This window comes from Sturnus vulgaris, chromosome 8, assembly GCF_052056855.1.
Source record: "Sturnus vulgaris isolate bStuVul1 chromosome 8, bStuVul1.hap1, whole genome shotgun sequence".
Lineage (NCBI taxonomy): Eukaryota > Metazoa > Chordata > Aves > Passeriformes > Sturnidae > Sturnus > Sturnus vulgaris.
In genome coordinates this window covers 31,586,707-31,606,060 of record NC_142250.1, presented here as the reverse complement: position 1 = coordinate 31,606,060, position 19,354 = coordinate 31,586,707, and the positions used below count along the sequence as shown (strand labels likewise).

The 19,354-nt window shown below is 42.9% G+C and overlaps 1 protein-coding gene across 2 annotated transcripts in view; it reads left to right on the top strand.

The window, feature by feature from the left end:
* Nucleotides 1–2,695: 2,695 nt before the first annotated feature.
* HSPA12A (heat shock protein family A (Hsp70) member 12A) overlaps nt 2,696–19,354 on the top strand; it is a 52,980-nt gene continuing 36,321 nt past the window's right edge. The window contains exons 1-4 of one of the 2 annotated variants that reach the window (XM_088169376.1): nt 2,696–2,771; nt 14,758–14,909; nt 16,690–16,775; nt 18,652–18,776. In XM_088169376.1, the coding sequence (XP_088025502.1) occupies nt 14,894–14,909; nt 16,690–16,775; nt 18,652–18,776 (227 nt within the window). In that variant the 5' untranslated portion in view covers nt 2,696–2,771; nt 14,758–14,893. Of the gene's footprint in view, nt 2,772–14,757; nt 14,910–16,689; nt 16,776–18,648; nt 18,777–19,354 lie in introns of both variants that reach the window. The other variant, XM_014872551.2, reaches the window with a different exon arrangement.

The window sequence follows — 19,354 nt, the reverse complement described above, 5'->3', positions numbered from 1 at the left end:
TGACACAAAACCACTTTGATGTTTCAGGGTCAAAAAAAGGTTCTTCCTTTCTGCTGCTACTTCCCTGTAGTGTATAAGACAGCTGATGTCAGTTCCCTGAGAGGGAAAGAAATTCTTTACAGACCCACTCTAAAATCGACTCTTGTGCAAGGGACAAGCTAAGGTGTTTGTAAGGACAGAGGATGTAGATGACCACTCGTGGCATCCTTTTCAAAATTTCACCATCCATTTTACATTTTGATCACTATATTTTGACTCATTTTCTGTTATGCTCATAAGATAACCTTTAAAACCACAGATTCCTTGCAAACAACCTTGCAAAATGATCATAAGAATGACAAACTTCCTATGGACTAAGTCACAAAAATGAAGCCTCTTCAGCCCCAGGGCAGACTCACTCGAGGTGGTGACTTTTTTGAAAAGTGTTTTTCTTTCAAATGAAATGTACTTTTTTTTTCATTTGCAAGAGAGAGAGAGAGAGAGATGACAAGAGAAAAAAAATGCAATATTTTATTGTCCTGTAATTAATTTTTCTATGATTTTTGCCTTTATAAAACAAATTTAAGGGGCTTTAGTTCTTAATTTTATATTTCAAATTGATTATTTTTACTTCAAATGTTTTTGGTTTTTTGGTTTGGTTTTTTTAAAATATAGTTCCTCTCATTAGGTTTTAAAAGGACTTACTAACTCTTTGGAAAAGGGTTAATTTCTGAAACTAGCAGTCAGTCACATGCCTTCAAATATTCTCCTTCTGCATTATTCAAAACACCTACAGATGAGTGTGTAACTTAGGCAACCTGGCTTGATATTGAATAATGTAGTCACTGCTTTGGCATTCGGAAAGATGTCTGCACCCAGTAAATGTTATTTTTGTGTGTTGTCTTGTTGCTTGAGGGACCATGAAAAACTAGCCGGAGTACTATATGTTTTTCCCCAGAAAGAATATGATTTGAATATTGTTTACGAGTTTCTTGGTTGCTTCTTTTCTTTTCCTCTGCCTTTGTTAATTACCTCAATACATGTCTAAAGCCTAGCATTAATTGCTATTGAAGTGCATTTAATCTGAAGCAAAAGTTTCTGCTATTTAAGTCTCTTGTCAGGAAACCAAGTATTAGAGTTGTTTGGTTTCTTATTTCCGAGGCTGTTTAATGACAGCATAAATATTCAGCCAGACTCTGAATAGGTAATTAAAGCTGACTCTTGGCCAGATGTTCCCCTTTGTTGCCTGGCGTGGAGCTGAGGGAAGAGCAGGAAGCAACAATTCCAGTGCCCTCTGCCCCACTGCCCTCTGTCCCTGGCTTTGGAGGTTCTATGAGGGATCCCCACGTTACTGAGTGTCCCCAAGAACAGGAGGCTCCTCTGTGAGCAGCGGAATGAGCTCCTGTGCCACCATCCCAGCGTGCTCCATCCCTCTCTCCTCCTCAGCAGTTCGGAAAATCCCTTCGTGCAGCGGATTTTGGGAGGCGGGAGAAATGAAATCGGAGTTTTCCCTGGTTGAGACAGTGGATTTCAGGGTGAGAATCTTTTAAGTGTGTACAGAGTGTGAAGGCATTTGAGTCAGGTGTGCAGATGTGAAGTAATTTACAGCTGTAACTTTGGTGCCACACCTTCAGTCTGCAGAGGTAATAAAGCTTACAGGGAACAGAGCAAATGCCAAAAGAGCAAGAAACCAGGGAACAGACGGAGGGAGGTGCTGAGTAAGCGCCTGCAGTGCAGGGGTTTTGCTTCAAAATTCCCTCAAGGAATTTCACAGGTGAGCAACAGCTTTGGTGAGGGCACCTGGGAGCACTTTGGGTGGATTACACAATGTCATGGGTATCAGTGACCTCCTGAGCCCAGGAGTCAGCGAGGAACTGAGGCTGTGCCTGCAGAGAATGCCCTTATTTTATTTCACGTGAAATGCTAGCACTGCTTTCAAAACAAGAATGGCTGCTGAGGCTGGAAAGTAAAGGAGAATTACACCATGAAGCACGACTGGACAAGAGGAAAAACCTTTTCTGGTTTCAGGATTGTTCTTGGGAGGATACCAGCCTTATTTTTATTCTCTTGTGTTTGTAATGGCTTCTTACTTAGTTTGGAAAGCTCTTAAACTTCATTATGGATCAAGTGACAGTAGGGCTGTCTCTCTCCCAGGTCCTGGAGACAAGTAGCTAAAAATCACTGGAAACACGAAGTTCTTAGCCTGACAGCGCTGCAGAATCACGGGGGAGAGTCCACTCCGAAGACAAATATAAAGAATCCCATGCTGTACAAGCCACCCTGTAATAAATGATGTCGGGGGACCCATGCATGATTTCTGACTGTGCCCTGACACGCCGGGGAACAGCTGGGGTAACCTTCTCACGCTCCTTCTCTGCAGGACACCAGCACCCTTTGCTGGCGCACAGGGCTCAGCCGGGATGTCACCTCGGGCCGCAGAGAGGGGTCTTTTTCTATAGCTGTCACCGACTAGTGCTTTCCGCTTCAGCGGCCGTGAAATCCGCATCTGGGGCCGGGCGGGCCCTCGCAGCGGCCCCCCCGCCGGTGCCTGCCTTGTGCGGCTGCGGGAGCGGGCGGGGAGGGGCAGCCCGTCAGCGCCGGGCCGGGCGCGCAGCCTCTCCCCTCCGCCTCTCCCCTCCGCTCCGCACCGGCCGCAGGAAGGCGCAGCGGGGCGGGGACTGGAGCGAGCAGCGGAGCCTCCCCCGGGGTGGGCAGCGCAGCTCCGCCGCCGGCCGTGCTCCGGCGAGCGCGGCGGGACCGGGCCATGCCGGAGGCGGAGAGCGGTGCCGCAGGTGAGGGGGGCCGCGCCGCAATGCAGGAGCGCTGCCGGCGGCGGGCGCGGCTTATGGGGGGGAAACCATCTGGAAGCGGAGGGAGCCCCGTCCGGAGCAGGGGGAGGCGGGAGGCGGCAGACAATGTCCCGGCTGTGGCCGGCGGGCGGGGCGGGGCAGGGTAGGGCCCCGCAGTGCCGCGGCTCGGGGGATGCCCCGCGGGCAGCGGCGGCTGCGGCCGCGGGAGGCGGCGGCTCGCTGGGGAGCGGAGCCCGGTGCGGAGCTCAGCCCGATGCGGGGCTCTGCTCGGTGCGGCTCAGCCCGGTGCGGAGCGGAGCTCGGCCCTGTGTGGAGCTCAGCACTGTGCGGAGCTCGGCCCGGTGTGGAGCTCAGCCCGATGCGGGGCTCGGCTCGGTGCGGGGCTCGGCTCGGTGCGGGGCTCAGCCCGGTGCGGAGCGGAGCTCGGCACGGTGCGGAGCTCATCCCCAGGAACCCCCGCCCGCCGGGCAGCGCCGCTGCTCCTCCATCACACGCGGTCCCCGGGGAGCCGGTGCCGCACCGCGGGGGGACCCAGGTGACAAAACAATGCGGCGGCACGGCCGGGCGGGGGCGAGGCGCCGGGCGCTGCGGCGGGCGCGGCATCCCCGCCGGACGGGCCTTTGTGGCTCCGTCCTCCCCGCGGGTCGGGGTCTGTCTCCCTTTGCCAGCAGCGGCCAGAGGGAGGAGGGCTCGGGCTGGAGCTCGGAGGCAGCACCCCTGCATAGCGAGAAGCCTGATCACTGGAATAGAAAGAGCCGGCAGCCGGGTGGGAGAGACGGCGCTGTGTGGGCTGAGCATCCTGGCGCAGCCCCGGGGACCACGGAGCTCCCAGCGAGGTGTAGGGCTGAGGGAACCCCCACCGGTGCTGTTTTACCACGTTAATGGGGCCACACGTCTCCGATTCTGCAAACTTGACCCGAGCTGAGCTGAATCGTGTTTTGCCTGAACCAAGGATGCTGTGGGTTTGATCCCTTTGGGCTTGCACTGTGCCTGATACAAACAACACAGCCTTTACAGGACGGGGTGGTCTCTCCTTGTGTGGGAACGGAGCTGGGGGAGGGCAGAGGCTTCCTAGGATACAAATGATATGGGTGAATAACCCTAAGGGAAATGCAGACTCAGCCTGATTTCATTTGGGTGAATAACCCTAAGGGAAATGCAGACTCAGCCTGATTTCATTCGGTCTCTCCATGCCTTCTTCCTCACTGTCTGCTGCAAAGGCTTGAGGAAATTGTAATGCTGAGCCAACGGTGCTGGCAGAAATGTGTGGGAAAACTTAAAGGTTAAGTTTGATTATAGTAGGATTTTGAGTGACACAGCCTAATTTCAGTGTAAGTGGTATAAAAGAGCCATAAAGTGCCCATTAAAAACCCCGAACTAGACCAGAAAGCACTACTTAGAAACTAGTTGAATCTTCAAGATGCTCTACTGGGTTCTTCCCCCTCCTCACATCTAAATGTTTTCTCAGTGCTTCCGAAATGAATTCTCAAATGTCTGTTGGGTTTGAAGTAACCTGTAACAATTTTCTAGCGTGCAGCTGACAAAGGGAAGAATAGACTGACAGATTAATTTGTCTTTCAGATGACAGGATATCACGTTTTATTTTCTACCGAAGTTGCAAGGTTGGTGCAATGCAATACTGAAATGAAGTAACTTGTGACACAGGGAGAATCTGTGCAGGAGGGATTTGGTTAGAAGAGAGAAGACTAGGTAGTAAAGCAATGATTTGTGATGCCAGAAATGTTCTTTCTTTATGTTCTTTCCATGCGCTGGAATGCTGAGGCTGTCAGAGGCAAAAAAGGCTTCAGGGATAGACTGTGATTTAGTGCGTGTTATATTGACAGTATTGAATCTGCAGCTACTTCTTGCAGCACAGCACAATGCGTAAAAGAAATGTCTGTATGTAAAATAGCTGAATGCTGTATGCAGTGCCTGCCCATCATCTTTATAGCTTCACTTAGCACAGCACTGCGGTATCTGCAGCTTGGTTAGTGAAACTGTTCATACCCGGGAGCTATCGCATGTAAAGCTTCTAATTATACTGATTTTTGGCATTTTTAAAGCCTTTGGCTTGTAATTGGGTAATGCTGATTGAGCTGACAAGTTTTGCTTTATGACAGGCACCCTGTAAGCTTTCGGTCTCAATGTTTAGTTCATTCCCATGGGGACAGCAGTAGGTGTTCAACAGATCTGCCCTGCTCTGTACCTGCAAAGTCTCCCCAAAGCTTCAGTCAGCTGTGGAGAGGCCCCAAGAGGTCTGTTCTGTCCAGAGGCATCTTCAGCTGAAGCATTTCTGCATCAGTGAAGGGGCTTTATCCTGGTCCACAGGGAGTGACCAGAGTTTCTGTCAAATGCAGCTGTCAGCAGGAGCTGGGAGAGGATGCTGCAGCCTTGGATGTCAGCTCAAGTCAGAGCAGCCTCTGGGAGGCCAGTGCTGTGCAGCAAGACCAGAATGCTGCCTCAGCTATAAAAGACCTGATCCCTTCATGAATATGTCAGGGTTTAGGATATGTTTTGCTCTCTGACTGTGTCACTGGTGATTGGGGTTATATAGGACTTGACTGGTGTCTCATCTGTGCTTTTTTCTGCCAAACGCTTCTTTTGTTGGTTGAGTTGATGTGACCTGCTGTGGCCAACTTCTCCCACTTTCATAGAAGTGCTGTTGAAATTTTTTAGGCCCCTTCTGGGTATCATATCTACTGTTGCAATTAAGTCTGGATTTCTTTTATTTTTTTCCTTTTAAAGTTACAGATCTGGTCAAATATTTTAAAATTTCCAGTTACTTATTCTTCTAAGACGTTCCAGGGGATTAATTCCTTTTTGCTCCCCTCTACTAAGATTTCACCTGTTCTGTCTATAAATGCACAAAGCAACCATCCCTTTCTTAAAATATAGATATACTTTATACTTTAAAACAATAATATTTAAAGTGTCCCATTGTGTCAGTTTTCTGTACCTGAATTGGTTCTGCCTTTTGACAGTGTGTCAGATGGGATTTCACAAGTATTTGACTTCAAAGAGCACACCCATTTATGGTTTTAGAAACTTCTCCCTCTGGCTGTTTTAGTCTGTAGGTATTGTGAAGAAGCAAATTGGCTTTTTTTTTTATATTTAAAGAAGCTGTGCTGGCTCCCAGTAAATGATAATGGAAAATGTGAAAGGAATAAAAAACAATGCACGCAAACAATGCTACTTTCAGTTAGGAGAATGTGAACAGTCATGACCTTAATTTGATATGAAGCAACATGACCTTTTGTGGAGTTTGCATCTGTTTCTTTTTTTTTATTTTCCTTACATGAACTAGCTGCTGATATTTTCCTTATGCAGCTTTAGTGAAATCTTTGTCTATCCATAGATGACTTCTTACATAATTACTCAGTTTCTGTATGGCACTTGTCACGTTTCTCTTGAACAGCCTGGCTGGTTGAAAACAAGGATGGGTGAAGCTCCAGGCTGCATCAGGTTGGTGTTTCTGCAGTGCTGAGAGAGGTGCCAGGAGGACTTGGAGTGTGTTTCAGGGATGAGCTCTGAAGTCCATCAGCCATGGCTGTAAATGGTACACTTGCTTCACAGATGTTCCACTGCAGCGTGTGCAGCTGTTTGGTGCTGTAAGGTCACAGATGTTGGTGTTGCACTGAGGGAATGCTGCTGCCAAGGCTGAGCCTGGCTGATCTGAAATGCCTGTGACAGATCTGCAGGCTTCATCTTCCTCACTGTGACAAGTGTCCTGCCTGCTGGGTCATTACATCCAATCTGCCTTTTCTCAGTGACCAGGCACATATTTGATATTGAAAGAACATTCCATAGCTCTCATTTTTCAAAATGTGTCAGCTCTGGCCCATGTGCTGTGCTGTTAAGAATCATAGTGATATGCACTTAAAATAAACAAATGCAAGTTTAAAATTCTGCCATAACTGCTATTAAAACAGTGACTTTGCAGTGTTTTAAAATTAGTATGGCAGTGGTGATCTGTGTCAGTAATCAGTATTAAAACAGGAAATTCCTTCAAAGGCTGTCTCAGAGGGATTTGAGAAACGTTTTCATGTAAATGAAGAGGAAGACACAGTTCTGAGAAGTAAGCAGATAAATAAACGAAACTCCTCAGAATATGATGGCCAGAAAGCCTAGAATGTCTTTGTTCTTCACTCAGGACTGCAGGAGGGTGTGTCAAGGACAGCAGAGTGGCTTTGTGAGCTGTGCTGGTGCTCCCCAGCCCTGGCTCCCTGCTCTCCTCTCCCCTGTGAGTCACTGGGTGCTCCCTGGCCCAGATCCGAGCTCTGCTGTTACTGATCTGCAGCTCTGGGCACATGGATCAGTTCCAAGGGCACCTAAATTTGCAAGAATGGGAGACCTGGAGAGGATTTTGCTTTCAGCTTTTAACTCGGCACTCTCAGGCTGTGCTCTGCAGATGCACTTTCTGAGGAATACTGAGAGAGATTTCTAGTAATCATTACAGTTGGAGTCCAGAAAAGTGTGGATGTGAATGTAGTTCAATAATAGCAATTCCATGTCATCTAAGGGAGTTAATCCACATTCTCTCTCTGAAGAAAATCAGTTCCTATTGCAGGAGCCTGCCCAACCTGCACTAGTTTCCTTGGGGAAGGAAGCAGAGATAATTACTCTCCCTTTGGTGCTTCCTTCTCCCAGAGGGAATGATCTGGGAACACAGCTTCAGTTTGTCCATTTCTGAATACATCCCTAGTTCTCAGTGCTGTTCAGGACCTGTCTCTAGGGTTGAAGCAGTTTCTTTCAAAGGGTTTTACAGTCCTGAGTCCTCCATGTCCACCTGTCCCTACGAGGTTTTGTGCATTTGTATCCATGCTTGCTTTTTTTTCCCTGTGAGGTTGGAAGAGTGAATATTTGAGTATCTCTTCCTTCGTTACAGAGATTGGGATGTTTTTCTCTCTCAAGAGATAATTACACCATTAAAATGAAAGTTCTTCAGTGCACCTTTGCCTCCTTCTTTTGTCATTGTTTGGGAAATGTGACCATTTCACATGGATGGGTTTCATCATGATATGAGGACTTTTGATGCCTTGTCCATGATTAAAGATCAAAATACCTGTAGTTAGACTGGGCTGACTGGAAGCCAGTCCCATTCCCTGGTGCCAAACAGATCCAACAAATTTAACATCTATTTCTCAAGTTTCCATGGATACCTGAGTAGAGCACTGGCAGTAATCAGAACGGCAGGGCATGCCATTTACAAAAGCTTTCAGTATTGTCACTATGGAAGTGCTGCATTCAAAACCCAAGCTTTTGTAGGAGCTCTCTTGCTTACTCAGCTACGCTTCTGTTATGATTTTAGCCACAGGAACTCCTTGGAAGGTTGTGCCAGGGGTTTGTCACTGTGGCAGTGGAAATTTGCAGCTGGTTTTCTGGCTGGTGACTGTGGTCTGTGGATGAACCATCACGGCACTTGAATGTAACCCTGATGGGTGTTAGTGTAAAAACCTCTGGAAGTGGATTTTGGTTGGTGATGGCATAATTTTGTGATCTACTCTACAAATACTAATCAGGTAATTTCTTCTTTTCTCATAAGGTATTTTTCCTTTAAGCTTTCCTTTAAGCCCAGTAACTGTGTGTTTTAAAGACCATCAAATAAAAAGAAAGAAAATCTGTTTTTTGATATGGCAATGAAATGTTGCTCAGAAGCTAAATCAATAGCCATAGACGACTTTGCTAATGACTTGTCAAATGTGATACCAATTTTTAAAGTTTTGTCACAGTTGCTATTTTATTTTTCCATCTTTGAACAAAATTTGGTTTAACAGCCTTGAAGAATATGAAGGGTTTTATATACAGCATCACTCATTCTGACCACTACAAGCAATGGTGGTTCTAGTTTGGCTTTTCTTTTTATCCTGCCCCCTGCTTATCCTTTTTTTTTTCTTTCCTGTGAATTGATGAGAGTGGTTTCTCTTGTCAAGACTCTGTAAATGTGTGAATCATGTTGAGCCTTCCAGAAGATTGTCAAAATGAAGACAAACATATTCAAATCTTTTTCCCAATTCATTTTTTAAGAAAAAGGTGTCACTACATTCATCCAGCTTGATGCATTGCAAGATACTGTTTGAATCTTGGAATGCTTGAAACCTAAATAACCTTTTTGCCTTCTAAGTAAACAAATGCCCCTCAAAATATTCTTATTCCTATGTACTGGATGCACAGTCTGAAAAGCTGAACAGTGATTCTTGTTCTTGGAGTAATATTCCTTTGAATATCTTGATTGAGAAAGGTAGGATTGCATTCTTTCCAGGATACAATTGCATCTTGAGATGGTTCTTAAATAGAAACTTGTAGTAAAACACGGGCTTATAGCTGTAATATTTTGATCCTGTTTTTTAAGAAGAAAAGGCAGTGAACCAGTCCAGTTTGAGCTGGGAAATGGTGTTTTTCTCAAAGAAAGTGATTAACATCACAAATGCTCTATTTTATGAGTATGGTCCTGGGAATTAGAACATAATCTTAGAAGTGCCATTCCTGACAACCTTGCAGTGAACCAAGTAGAGGAGGTAGGTGAGGACAGAGATGATGATGAAGGAGAAGCAGCAGGAAGCCTTTTCCAGGAAGGTATCTTTTCAGACAAGACCTAAGTTCTGTACATCTTGTGTTTTGTTTTCTATTCCTTATGTGTTCTGGAAGCAGCAAGGGAGGAGGTTAGAGATACAGGAAGACAATTCTTGCTCAGAGGCAAATAGTGCAAGGAAGTGTAAAGGAAGCAAGGTCAAAGAAGAAGAGCTTGTTGAAGGAAGAGAAGTTTAGTTCATGTGCCCTGACGCTGTCTCTTACACAACTGTATTGGGAATATTTAGGAGGATCAGGGAGAATTGTCTTTGACCACTCTGGGCTGCCAAATCTGTTGTTAACCCACCTTTATCACAACATTGTAGCCTGCCTTTTGCAACAGGTAAAGCAGGATCAGAGTTGTCTCTCCTGGCAGTAGTGCATGGCTATGGAAGAGCTGGAATGTGGGAAGAGAGGGATCACTGCAGGGCACTGCTGCTGAGTTCCCCTAACCCCAGCCTCTGGAGCATGAGCAGGTTTTGAGCACACTGGAATCACATCAGGGGGCTGGGGAAGGAAATGGGAGGGAAAAGGGAGATGACAGATCACAGAAGCTGGAAGACTCTCAGGTCATACAGGGTGAAGCTGGATTTGAGACCTTACAGTGCAGATGGTGAAAGGGTTTGAGTTGAAGGCAGCTGCTGGTGAGGACCTGCTGGGACATTACAGACCTGGTGTGCAGGGAAGTGTGATTGCTCAGCTCTAGTCCAGCTCACCAAGCATTAGTGAGGCCAGATCAAATGTAGGTAAAGTAGTTTAGCCTATGTCCTGTCAAATAGAGGAGAAGTGAACATAACCCATGTGGCATTTTCAGAAGGTTATTGTGAGTTCTCCCGTGTTTCTTTCATCTCAAATTAAGTTCACAGAAAATTGGTGGCGTCTTTTGGTCTCCTTTTGTTGCTGAGGCTCGGGAAAATGAATATTGTCCACAGAGTGAGTGGTGGGATGACACTGGGGTTGGTTTTTGATATACTTAACAATAATGGTAAAATCTTAAAGTACCTTAGAAAGCATTCATAGTGTAGTAAAAATGTAATTCCTCTATTCAAAGCATAATCGAGACAATATAAAAGCAAAAAATGGAAAAGGTCAAAGTTGTAATGACAAACATGTCTTATTTTTAGAATTCTAAGGAAGATTTTTTTTTTTTTTTTTTTTTTTTACTTTGGAAATCCCTGTGCTCTAATTGGTATCAGTGCAATGAATTCCAGTTCTTTAGGGGACTAGATATTATGAAAGGGTATCAGGAAACTTGGATTTGTATCAGAGATTAGCTATGGCTGTATTCATGGGAGAGAAGAGTATCGGAGTCTTCAGCAAACCAGCTGGAAGCCTACTGGCATTTTAAAACAAAGAACTCTAATTCCACTGATGGTCATAACAGTGGTGCCATTGCTTTCAGTAGAAACAGAAGGTTCTTACTTCTGATATGAAATGTGGGATCTTTATTATGCATAAGAATGTTTTAAGATTTTTTTTGTATTTGCTTCTCTCCATCTCTTTTTTTTTATTGTTCTGTAATTGTTTTAAAAGGCCATCTTTGTATTTACAGTAAAATACTCTAGGTTGTCACGTTACATTTGGAAGCTCTGACATTTTGTGCTTAATGCAAAGGAAAATCTCAGCAATAGGAAAAGCTGAATAAGGTTTTCTTAATTGGTGCAGCCGTTGCCAGCTAATAGCAATATGGTAAACCCTGCTTTTCTTGTGCAAACATCATTAGGAAGGTTTGCTTGTGTCAAAATTATTTTGATGCTCAAAAGGTTATAATCTTTTGAATGGAAAATAATGGGTTTATTCCATTCTTTTGTTGCCTGATGACTACTCTATACCCATGTTTGGTTCAATACATCCTTCTTTTTCCTATTTTTCCCTCCTTCTTTTTTCCTAAATTTTAAATCCAGATACAGTGCCTTAATGGGAAATAAAGAATTTGGCTGAGATTTTAGTATTACCAGCAACCTGACTGAGAGCAGAGCAGTGTATACACACATAGCAGCACTCACTTTTACCACATGCTGGATGGCTGGAAATTCCAGAAAAGTGGCCAGAGATATGTGCAGGTGTTTGATTTGTGAAATGTTCAGTGTGTTCATGGTGAATTCAGTTAACATGGATTTATTGGAGCCACAAAGATCAGCTGCAATAGTGACATTTTTAGTAGGTCTAATGCATCTCAACTTCCCCTGTGCACCTGGTTCATCAGCTACAGATTGCTGAGTGCTCAGATGATTTGGCATTTGGAACAGTGGATGTTCATTATGTAAATCAAAAAGAGTTATTGCAGCCTTCCTTTTGAGCCAGGGTGCAGTCCTGCAGCCATTCTCAGCTGGGAGTTTGGGAGAGCCTGGAAAAGGCTGTGCTGGGACCCACTGGTGTCTGTATTGTGAAAACACTTATTAAAATAATGGAACTATGATCTGAAATGGAGAATGGTATTGATCCTGTTGTTGATTCAGAAAATTGTGGGAAGAGTTCGTGTTGGGTTTGTGGCCACTCTGTCAGGATAGAAATATAAATTAACTTGTGTTGATTGGGATGTAACATGCACACTGGTGTTCAGGCATGTTGTTACAGAGATGATACCACAGAGATGCTCCTTTGCTTTTCTGTGATTTGTGAAGCAGCTGTAGGAGAGAGATCCAGTCTCATGGGAGTGAGGTCTGGGATGGTTTGGAAAGTGCAGCTTCTCTGATGAAGCCTTTGCTTTTGTGGCCATCACTCTAAAGTCGTGCAGAATGTGCCTGAAATGGTTTCTGATGGCAGACTTGGGGCTTGAATCCTTATTCTTCTTTCTTAAAAAGTTGTTTCTTTTCCATACACAGAACTGGTGACATGAGGCACGTTCAGAAATGTGCCCCCTTCCCTGGTGTGACAGCAGTTCTGGGCATTATGCTGCAAAGCCCCACACCCTGCTTCCCAGGTTCCTGATTTACTTGTCCTGGTAAATTCTAACTGGAGAAAAGCCCACTTTAGCTTATCCATTGTTTATGGCACAGGGTTGCAGGGAACCTTCTGTTAGACAGAATGCACTGCTCTGGCATCTGCTTCGCTGGGGAAACGAACAAGGTCCGTAATATGTGAAGCAGAAAATTTTACTGATGCTTTATGCACCTGAATTATATACAGATGAATATTTAATAGAAAATAGAAGATTTGTGTGGCTGCTGAATTTTTTTTTTTGTTGTTGGTTTGAGTACCACCTTAGTGGCTTGTGAGTGGGAGGTCCAGCAGTCACCCTTCTCTAAGGGTGATGTGAAACTGATTATCTGGGACTGTACTGGTCCATGTCTGGCTTTTTTAGTAGTTCCCTAAAGTTAATTTATCCAGTCCTGAATAGGAATGTGTGGCAGGGGCTCTCAGATATTCAGAACAGATTGATGACCTTCCATCTGCCATTAACTGATCTTTCTAATTAGATAATGAGCTTGGTCCTGCTCTCCACATCTGTCAGAAAATCAGATTCAGCTGAACACGCAGTCAGTGAAATATCCACACTGCATCAGCAAAGTTTTTAGGAAAGTTTTGGACTTTGCTTTTAGTCTGCATTCTTTGACACTTAAAGGTTAATCCTTCGTTGCATTTTGTCAGATTCTACAATGTTGCTGATCATTTACTGAAAAACCCAAAGAGCTAAACAGATTAGGCATTGCAGGAAACCACAGAAAATAAACTCTTGCATCTGTTTAGATGAAAAGAAGGAACAATTTAAATTAAATCTGCTAAACCAGCAATTGGAGCTAATGTGATAATGGACATGATTTCATTATTAATACAATATCTTCTGATCTCATAATTTCACCAATTCTGTAATTGTTTGAAAATCTGCAAATCAGGGCCCTTTGAATTGTTAAAAAAACCTCCAAAGTCTGAAAATGGGAACCTTCTCTGCTTTCCCTTCTGCTTCTGATCACCTTAGAAGTGGACAAGGTGTTCTTTGGCAATTGCTTAGGTTAGGACTAGAGTCAGAAATTCCAATGTGTTCAAATTTCGTCTATACACATTTATTGAAATTACCCAAGCCATATTCCAGGTTAATATTCATATCAGACGTAAATATAAGAATTTTTATTCAAGAAGTTTACATCATATTTGGAAAAAGATTATTTTAAATACTGGAATGTTTGAAGACTTATTTAATTTGGATCCTAAATCAGGTTCCTCCAGTTAATTTGGTCTGTAAATTGGCAAGAATTTAACTGTTTATTTAATGCATACTGTTTACCTGTGTTTTTGTCATAATATGTAGTTTGACAGAGATAAAGATCCTTAGTAAACATGGAGATAAAGCTGGAACTTGAGCTATGTACAACATTACTTGATTTTGGTTTTTTGTTACAGAAGCCATAATAAGTCATTCTGCTTTTAAGAACTGTTCTAAATACCCAGATCCTATCCAGGACAGTCTAGGCATCATTTTTCAGTTTCATGATTGCAAATCAGGTTCCTTGCAACCCTTTTCCCATTCTCTGGCTTGGAACAGATGCTTTTGTTTCTGTCAGATCAACCAATCACAGTGCTTTAGAAATAAGGGATTTTTAAATATCCTGGAATATCCATGTATTTACTGCTCTTCAGAACACAGCTGTAAAAATTGTTACACATGCACATTTTTTTCACCATGGAAACACTAACTCAACAAAATATGAAAGCTCCAATATGGACAAATATATTTTAACACCTTGCCGTTCAGATGGGGTAGATAGTATAATGTTACAAATACCCTAATTTCATTGCTTTTAACAGTTATTTTACTACCTGTTAAGAGGTTTTAGCATTAGATCCAGGATGTGTTGTAGAATTATTTTATTTAGCTAGGTGTTTGCAGGAGGTGCTGTGAATGCAGTGCAGGAGGCTCATGGGTTTGGAAGGGTCTTTTTTATTAATTACCTTGAATCACTTCTTGGTAGGACACTACCCAAGTTAGTGGTTTCATTGGATGGATGTCAGTATTGCTCTGGATATTTTCTCAGTGTTCTCTGAGATATAAAAATGTGTATCCTGTCACACAGAATTTTTTGAGTTGCACACAGAGATAAAAATAACTTTTCAAGGCTGATAGCTGAAGACAGGTTGGGAAATGCATCTTAGAAGCACAGAATAGCTTGGGGGTTGGAAAGGACCTTAAATATCATCTTGTTTCAACCCCCTGCCACGGGCAGGGAAACCTTCCACTATCCCAGGTTGCTCCAAGCCTGGTCCAGCCTGGCTCTGAGCACTTGTAGGGATGGGGCAGACACAGCTTCTCTGGGCACTCTGTGCCAGTGCATCTCCAGAGTCACAATAAAGAATTTCATCCTGATGTCTAATGGAAATCTCCCCTTTTTTCATTTTTAACCCCTTTCCCTTTGTCCTGTCATTACATGCCCTTGTAAAATGCCTCTCTCTGACTCTTTTGCAGGCCCCCTTTAGGTCCTGGAAGGTGCTCTAAGGTCTCCCTGGAGCCTCCTCTCCCAGCCTGTCTCCAGAGCAGGGGTGCTTCAGCCCTCTGATCATCTCTGTGGCCTCCTGGACCTGCTCCAGCACATCTCTGAAACATGAGTGCCGAAACAGGTGACCAAAAGAACTAGTGGCAGAGTGAAACACTGAAAACACATGGTTTGATGTCTACATTTTGTGCTTCAAATCAGTATCCTAAGTGTGGGTAAAGTGCTGGTTTCCAGAGGTGTTGGGTCAGTGTTGCAATGTCCTGGTCTGCTCAGGAAGTGCTGGTTCAGGTCCAGCTAGAAATGACAGCGGGATGCAAGGAATATATTTTGTTAGTAGTTTCCTTTTCTTTTTTTCTCTATTGAAATACTTTTCTTCAATTCCAAAATACCATGTTGCTGGTGCAAAAATTAAGAGGAAAAATCTGCACAAAGGAGGCTGATAACAGCATCTGTTCCAAAGATATCTTAATGAACCGAGCAGATTCTGTGCTTGTCGCATTTGGCCTGTGACTTTTTGTACTTCACTGCAGGAGGAGTAACTTAATATATTCCTGGAGAAGTTATGTAGAAAATGCAAATACTCTGCTTCTGCAAATGCTACTGAAAATCAGGCTGAACATGCATGATATAGCTTCAAGAAATAAATGAAGTTCCAAGAGCAATATTAAGATTTGGAGGAAGATTTTTTTCCTGCGGGCAAATTATGTCATACTTGCCCACTGCAGGATTTTTGAATCTTCCCTGGGAAACAGCATATTTGATTAGCATCCTTCCCTACATAATTCTAAGGTCTTGGAGAGCAGCTCCAGAGTCATCTTGGAGTGATGCTCTGAACTGTCAGTCGTGTCTAGGAATTACATGCAATGAATAAATGTGTGATGCATCCAAGTAGGTGATAAAAATACACTGACATGTATTACTTATTATTTAATTATTAATATTAATGTTCAGAAGCCTATTACATCATTCTGCTTTACATCTAATTATAGCTTGTGTTCTGTGGAAGAGAATTCAGTAAGTGCTCAGGGCTTAAATTTTGGAGCAGAGGGTTTTGGGCATGGACAGGGTGTGTGGTACCTTTTCCACATTGTATTTTGAGAAACTATTGCATTCTTCATAAGAGTACAGATTGTATGTCAATCCATCTAAGCCATCAGTGCTTAATTGTTTTAAGCCATTTCCTTTTCTGTCATCAACGATGTAAACTAAAGAATGAAAAATAAAAATAGTGCATTACAGAATTTGTCACTCATTTGGTCTGTGCCTTTAAATGAAGTTTTAGTATTGTATGCTGGGTAGAAATATTTCTTTGATGACTTGTTAATAATGCTTTCCTTTTTCCCAGCTGGATTCTGTCCTGCAGTAGTATTAACAGCTGCAAGATGTTCTAGTGCAGAGTGTAGTGAAGGATAAAAACAGAGACAGTATTGGGAAAGTTTCAGAATAAAGGCTCAGGATGGAGGAATTGCAGCTTATTCTTCCTGCTTTCTCCAGTTGCTCTCAACTCTTTTTCTTGTAAATGAGTTATGTCTTTTTGGATCTCACAGCTTGTGTTTAGTTTCTGCATTCATACATTTAAATCCTAGGCAGTGTGTGGTGCTCAAGCTGCTCGTACCAGCTATGATTTTTGAATATGTTTAGGAAGACTTTTAAGATTGTACATGACAATGTAATAAAGGAGTGGTAATAGTCATGAAGGTCAGACAAACATTATAAAACCGAAACAGCAGTTGTGTCTTAGCGTGCTTTAAAGGCAAAACATGTGTTTTAGATGGCAGCTGTGGAATTTGCTTTGTGTTTTAGCAGATTCTTTACAACTGGAAAACAGTTTAGCAGTATGTAAAGTAACTGTTGTATCTACTCATTCTGCTTGCTGACACTGATGGGTGTTTGTTTTCTTTTAGATGCAGTTTCCACATCTGCCTACTCATCACCAGCCAAAAGTTTGGGAGACCCTGGAATAACTCCACTGTCTCCATCACACATTGTGGTAAGAAATGCACTCTTAACATACACTGCATGCTTACATTACCTTCTCCTGCCTGTTTAGCGGGATATAATTTCTTTAGAGTTGTCATTTCCTCCATACTGATCCCCTTTATGCTATCCATAGTATTAAGTGAGATTTTGGTCACACTGGAGTTGTTGACAGAGCTCTGATACCTTTCATTGGGCTTCTGGTTTTGCTATTTTTCATTTGCTAAACTCATAGACTTGCTCCTGCATATTTTTATATCAAACACAGGGGCTTCTTGATCCTCAGGGTTCCCTGGGTCTGTTCCTGTCTTTATCACTGATTTGTTTAGGCAGCCCCTGAAAAGTCTTCTTCCTTTCAGAAAAAAAGAAGGATATATAGGGTATTCAACAGTAAAACCCAACTTTTCAGAGAAAAGACTCTGCTCTGAGAGAGAGGTAGAAGCTCAAAACAGAACTAGCTGGTTTTATTTCTTAAGGAAAACAGCCATTTCTGTAAGAGCATGTCTCATAGGTAGTGTTTTAATTTCTTGTACATCATGCTAATTTTGTTGATAAACTCCTATTAAAACTAAATCCCACCCGTTTTTAAGATCACCTGTATGATTTGTAGCACAGTACATGCACAGTGTATTTCAGGTTTTTGCAAGGGATTGTGTTCAGAACACATTTTTATCCTTGTCAGCCTTCTGCCTTAGCTTTCTGATTCAAGTTTGGAATTGTGCAAAAACCCATCTTCAGGATTTCCAGTGCTCTCTCTGAGTTTTTGGCTCTTATTCCCTTCTTTCTCTATATACTCTTGAAATTCTTCTTTTACTTCTGTCATGCTGATGAATTGCATCATATTTCAGTTAGATTTGCTCCTTAAACTCTTTGAGGAAGACATTGTCCTAGCTGAAAAACTTCATTAGGAGAATCCAAAGAAGTCTTTAATGATGGGAGACCAAAACTTGTTGCTTTTGTTTCTCCCTTTCAAGTAGCAGGTATATGGAGTGATCTTGGAAAATGTAGGGATGCAGTAGAAATGTGGAAGGTGGAGGTGGGAGGTGTGGAATTGACAGAGATGTGTGAGGGCTGTGGTGGAACACTGCCCATAGAGTGAGACCATGTGGCAGCTCCTCTGAAAGGTAACAATTCCTTCAGGATGTTTCTGGGGATACAGGCTGAGCAGCCCTGGTGGATTTAGGACAACAAGGCTGGTGAAGGGTCTGGAGAACACTGCCCTTGACTGTGCTTTTCAGGGATTGCAGGATTCAGGATTACAGGTGAAAGGCAGGGAGAAAGATTCAAATTCATACTTTGATGAACAGCTGAACAGCTTCCCACATTCTAGCACAGGCAGGAGGAATGCAGCATGTAGGGCTGGCTAAAGAGGTGTTATATAAATTCTTCTTTATTACATGGGATATAAAGCTTATTGCTATATTTTGAGTGGGTTTGTCTCCATTATTTTTGAATGGTAATAGTATTTCATGTTCATAGTTATGATATATTTAGCTCCTAAAACCAACAAGTAAGTCTCAAATATATCACATTGATGGACATATTTTTCAGTTGATCAGTTTAAGAAAAAAAAACAACAAAAACCCGCCCAAAACCTGTAAGTTTTAATAATACAGGAAAATAAGTACTTCAAAAATGACTATGAAGGAAGCTTTGATTAGAAAATGATGTATAAAAGGCTCTAGCATTTATGTTGAGTCATGTACTGAATTTCCAATTCCATTGGAATGTGCAGTTTTCTGGTATGAACTTTGGCCACAAAGGCAAATTAAAAGAAGTCATTTTCACTGAAGAGATAATGCAGGTCTTGCAGAGCAGAACTTCTGACAGGTTGCAATGATTCTGACCAGTGACCCCGTGTCTATTTTGCTTCTGCTGTTTAACAGAAGGACTCTGATGCAGACGATGCTGTAGAACAGTTATTTCTTGTTGTTGTGGCTATTGATTTTGGCACAACATCCAGTGGCTACGCCTACAGCTTCACCAAGGAGCCAGAATGTATTCATGTAATGAGGTAAGGGCTGCAATGCAGTAGTTTGTGACTGTGATACCATGGGTTGCCTGCAGTAGCCATAGATATTTTCTGCAGGAGCCTGAAGTGTCTGGATTTGTCTGGCATTACCACAGTGTGCAGATTTCTCATGGTTATGACTATTTTGTTGTATCTTATTGTATTCTGATTTGCTTTAGTGGTCAGTGGGAGCACATCCCCTCTCTTACTTTGCTGAGTTTACAAGATGACAGAGTAAAAGGAGGAATCTGAGTATTCAGAATTGTTCAGGGAGAAAAGTTAATTAAGTCAGGATGCTTTTTTCTCAGACTGGTTTTGTAAGGGTCATGGCATCCAGGAGCTGCCCTGGAATCACTCTGTGTATAGCTGGGTGTACAGCACCTGGTTACTTGCACTGGGAATTCGTTTGGCTGATTTAAGCTTTGTGGCATTAAATCTGAATCGAATCTGTGGTGAAGATCCATTGATATTGGGAAATAAGCAATCAAAAGGCATGAATGTGAAAATGAAGCTTTGATGTGAAATCTATCTGGTACATGTATGTAAAGGACAGGCTTTAGATGCTGTGATGTAGGGAGGGT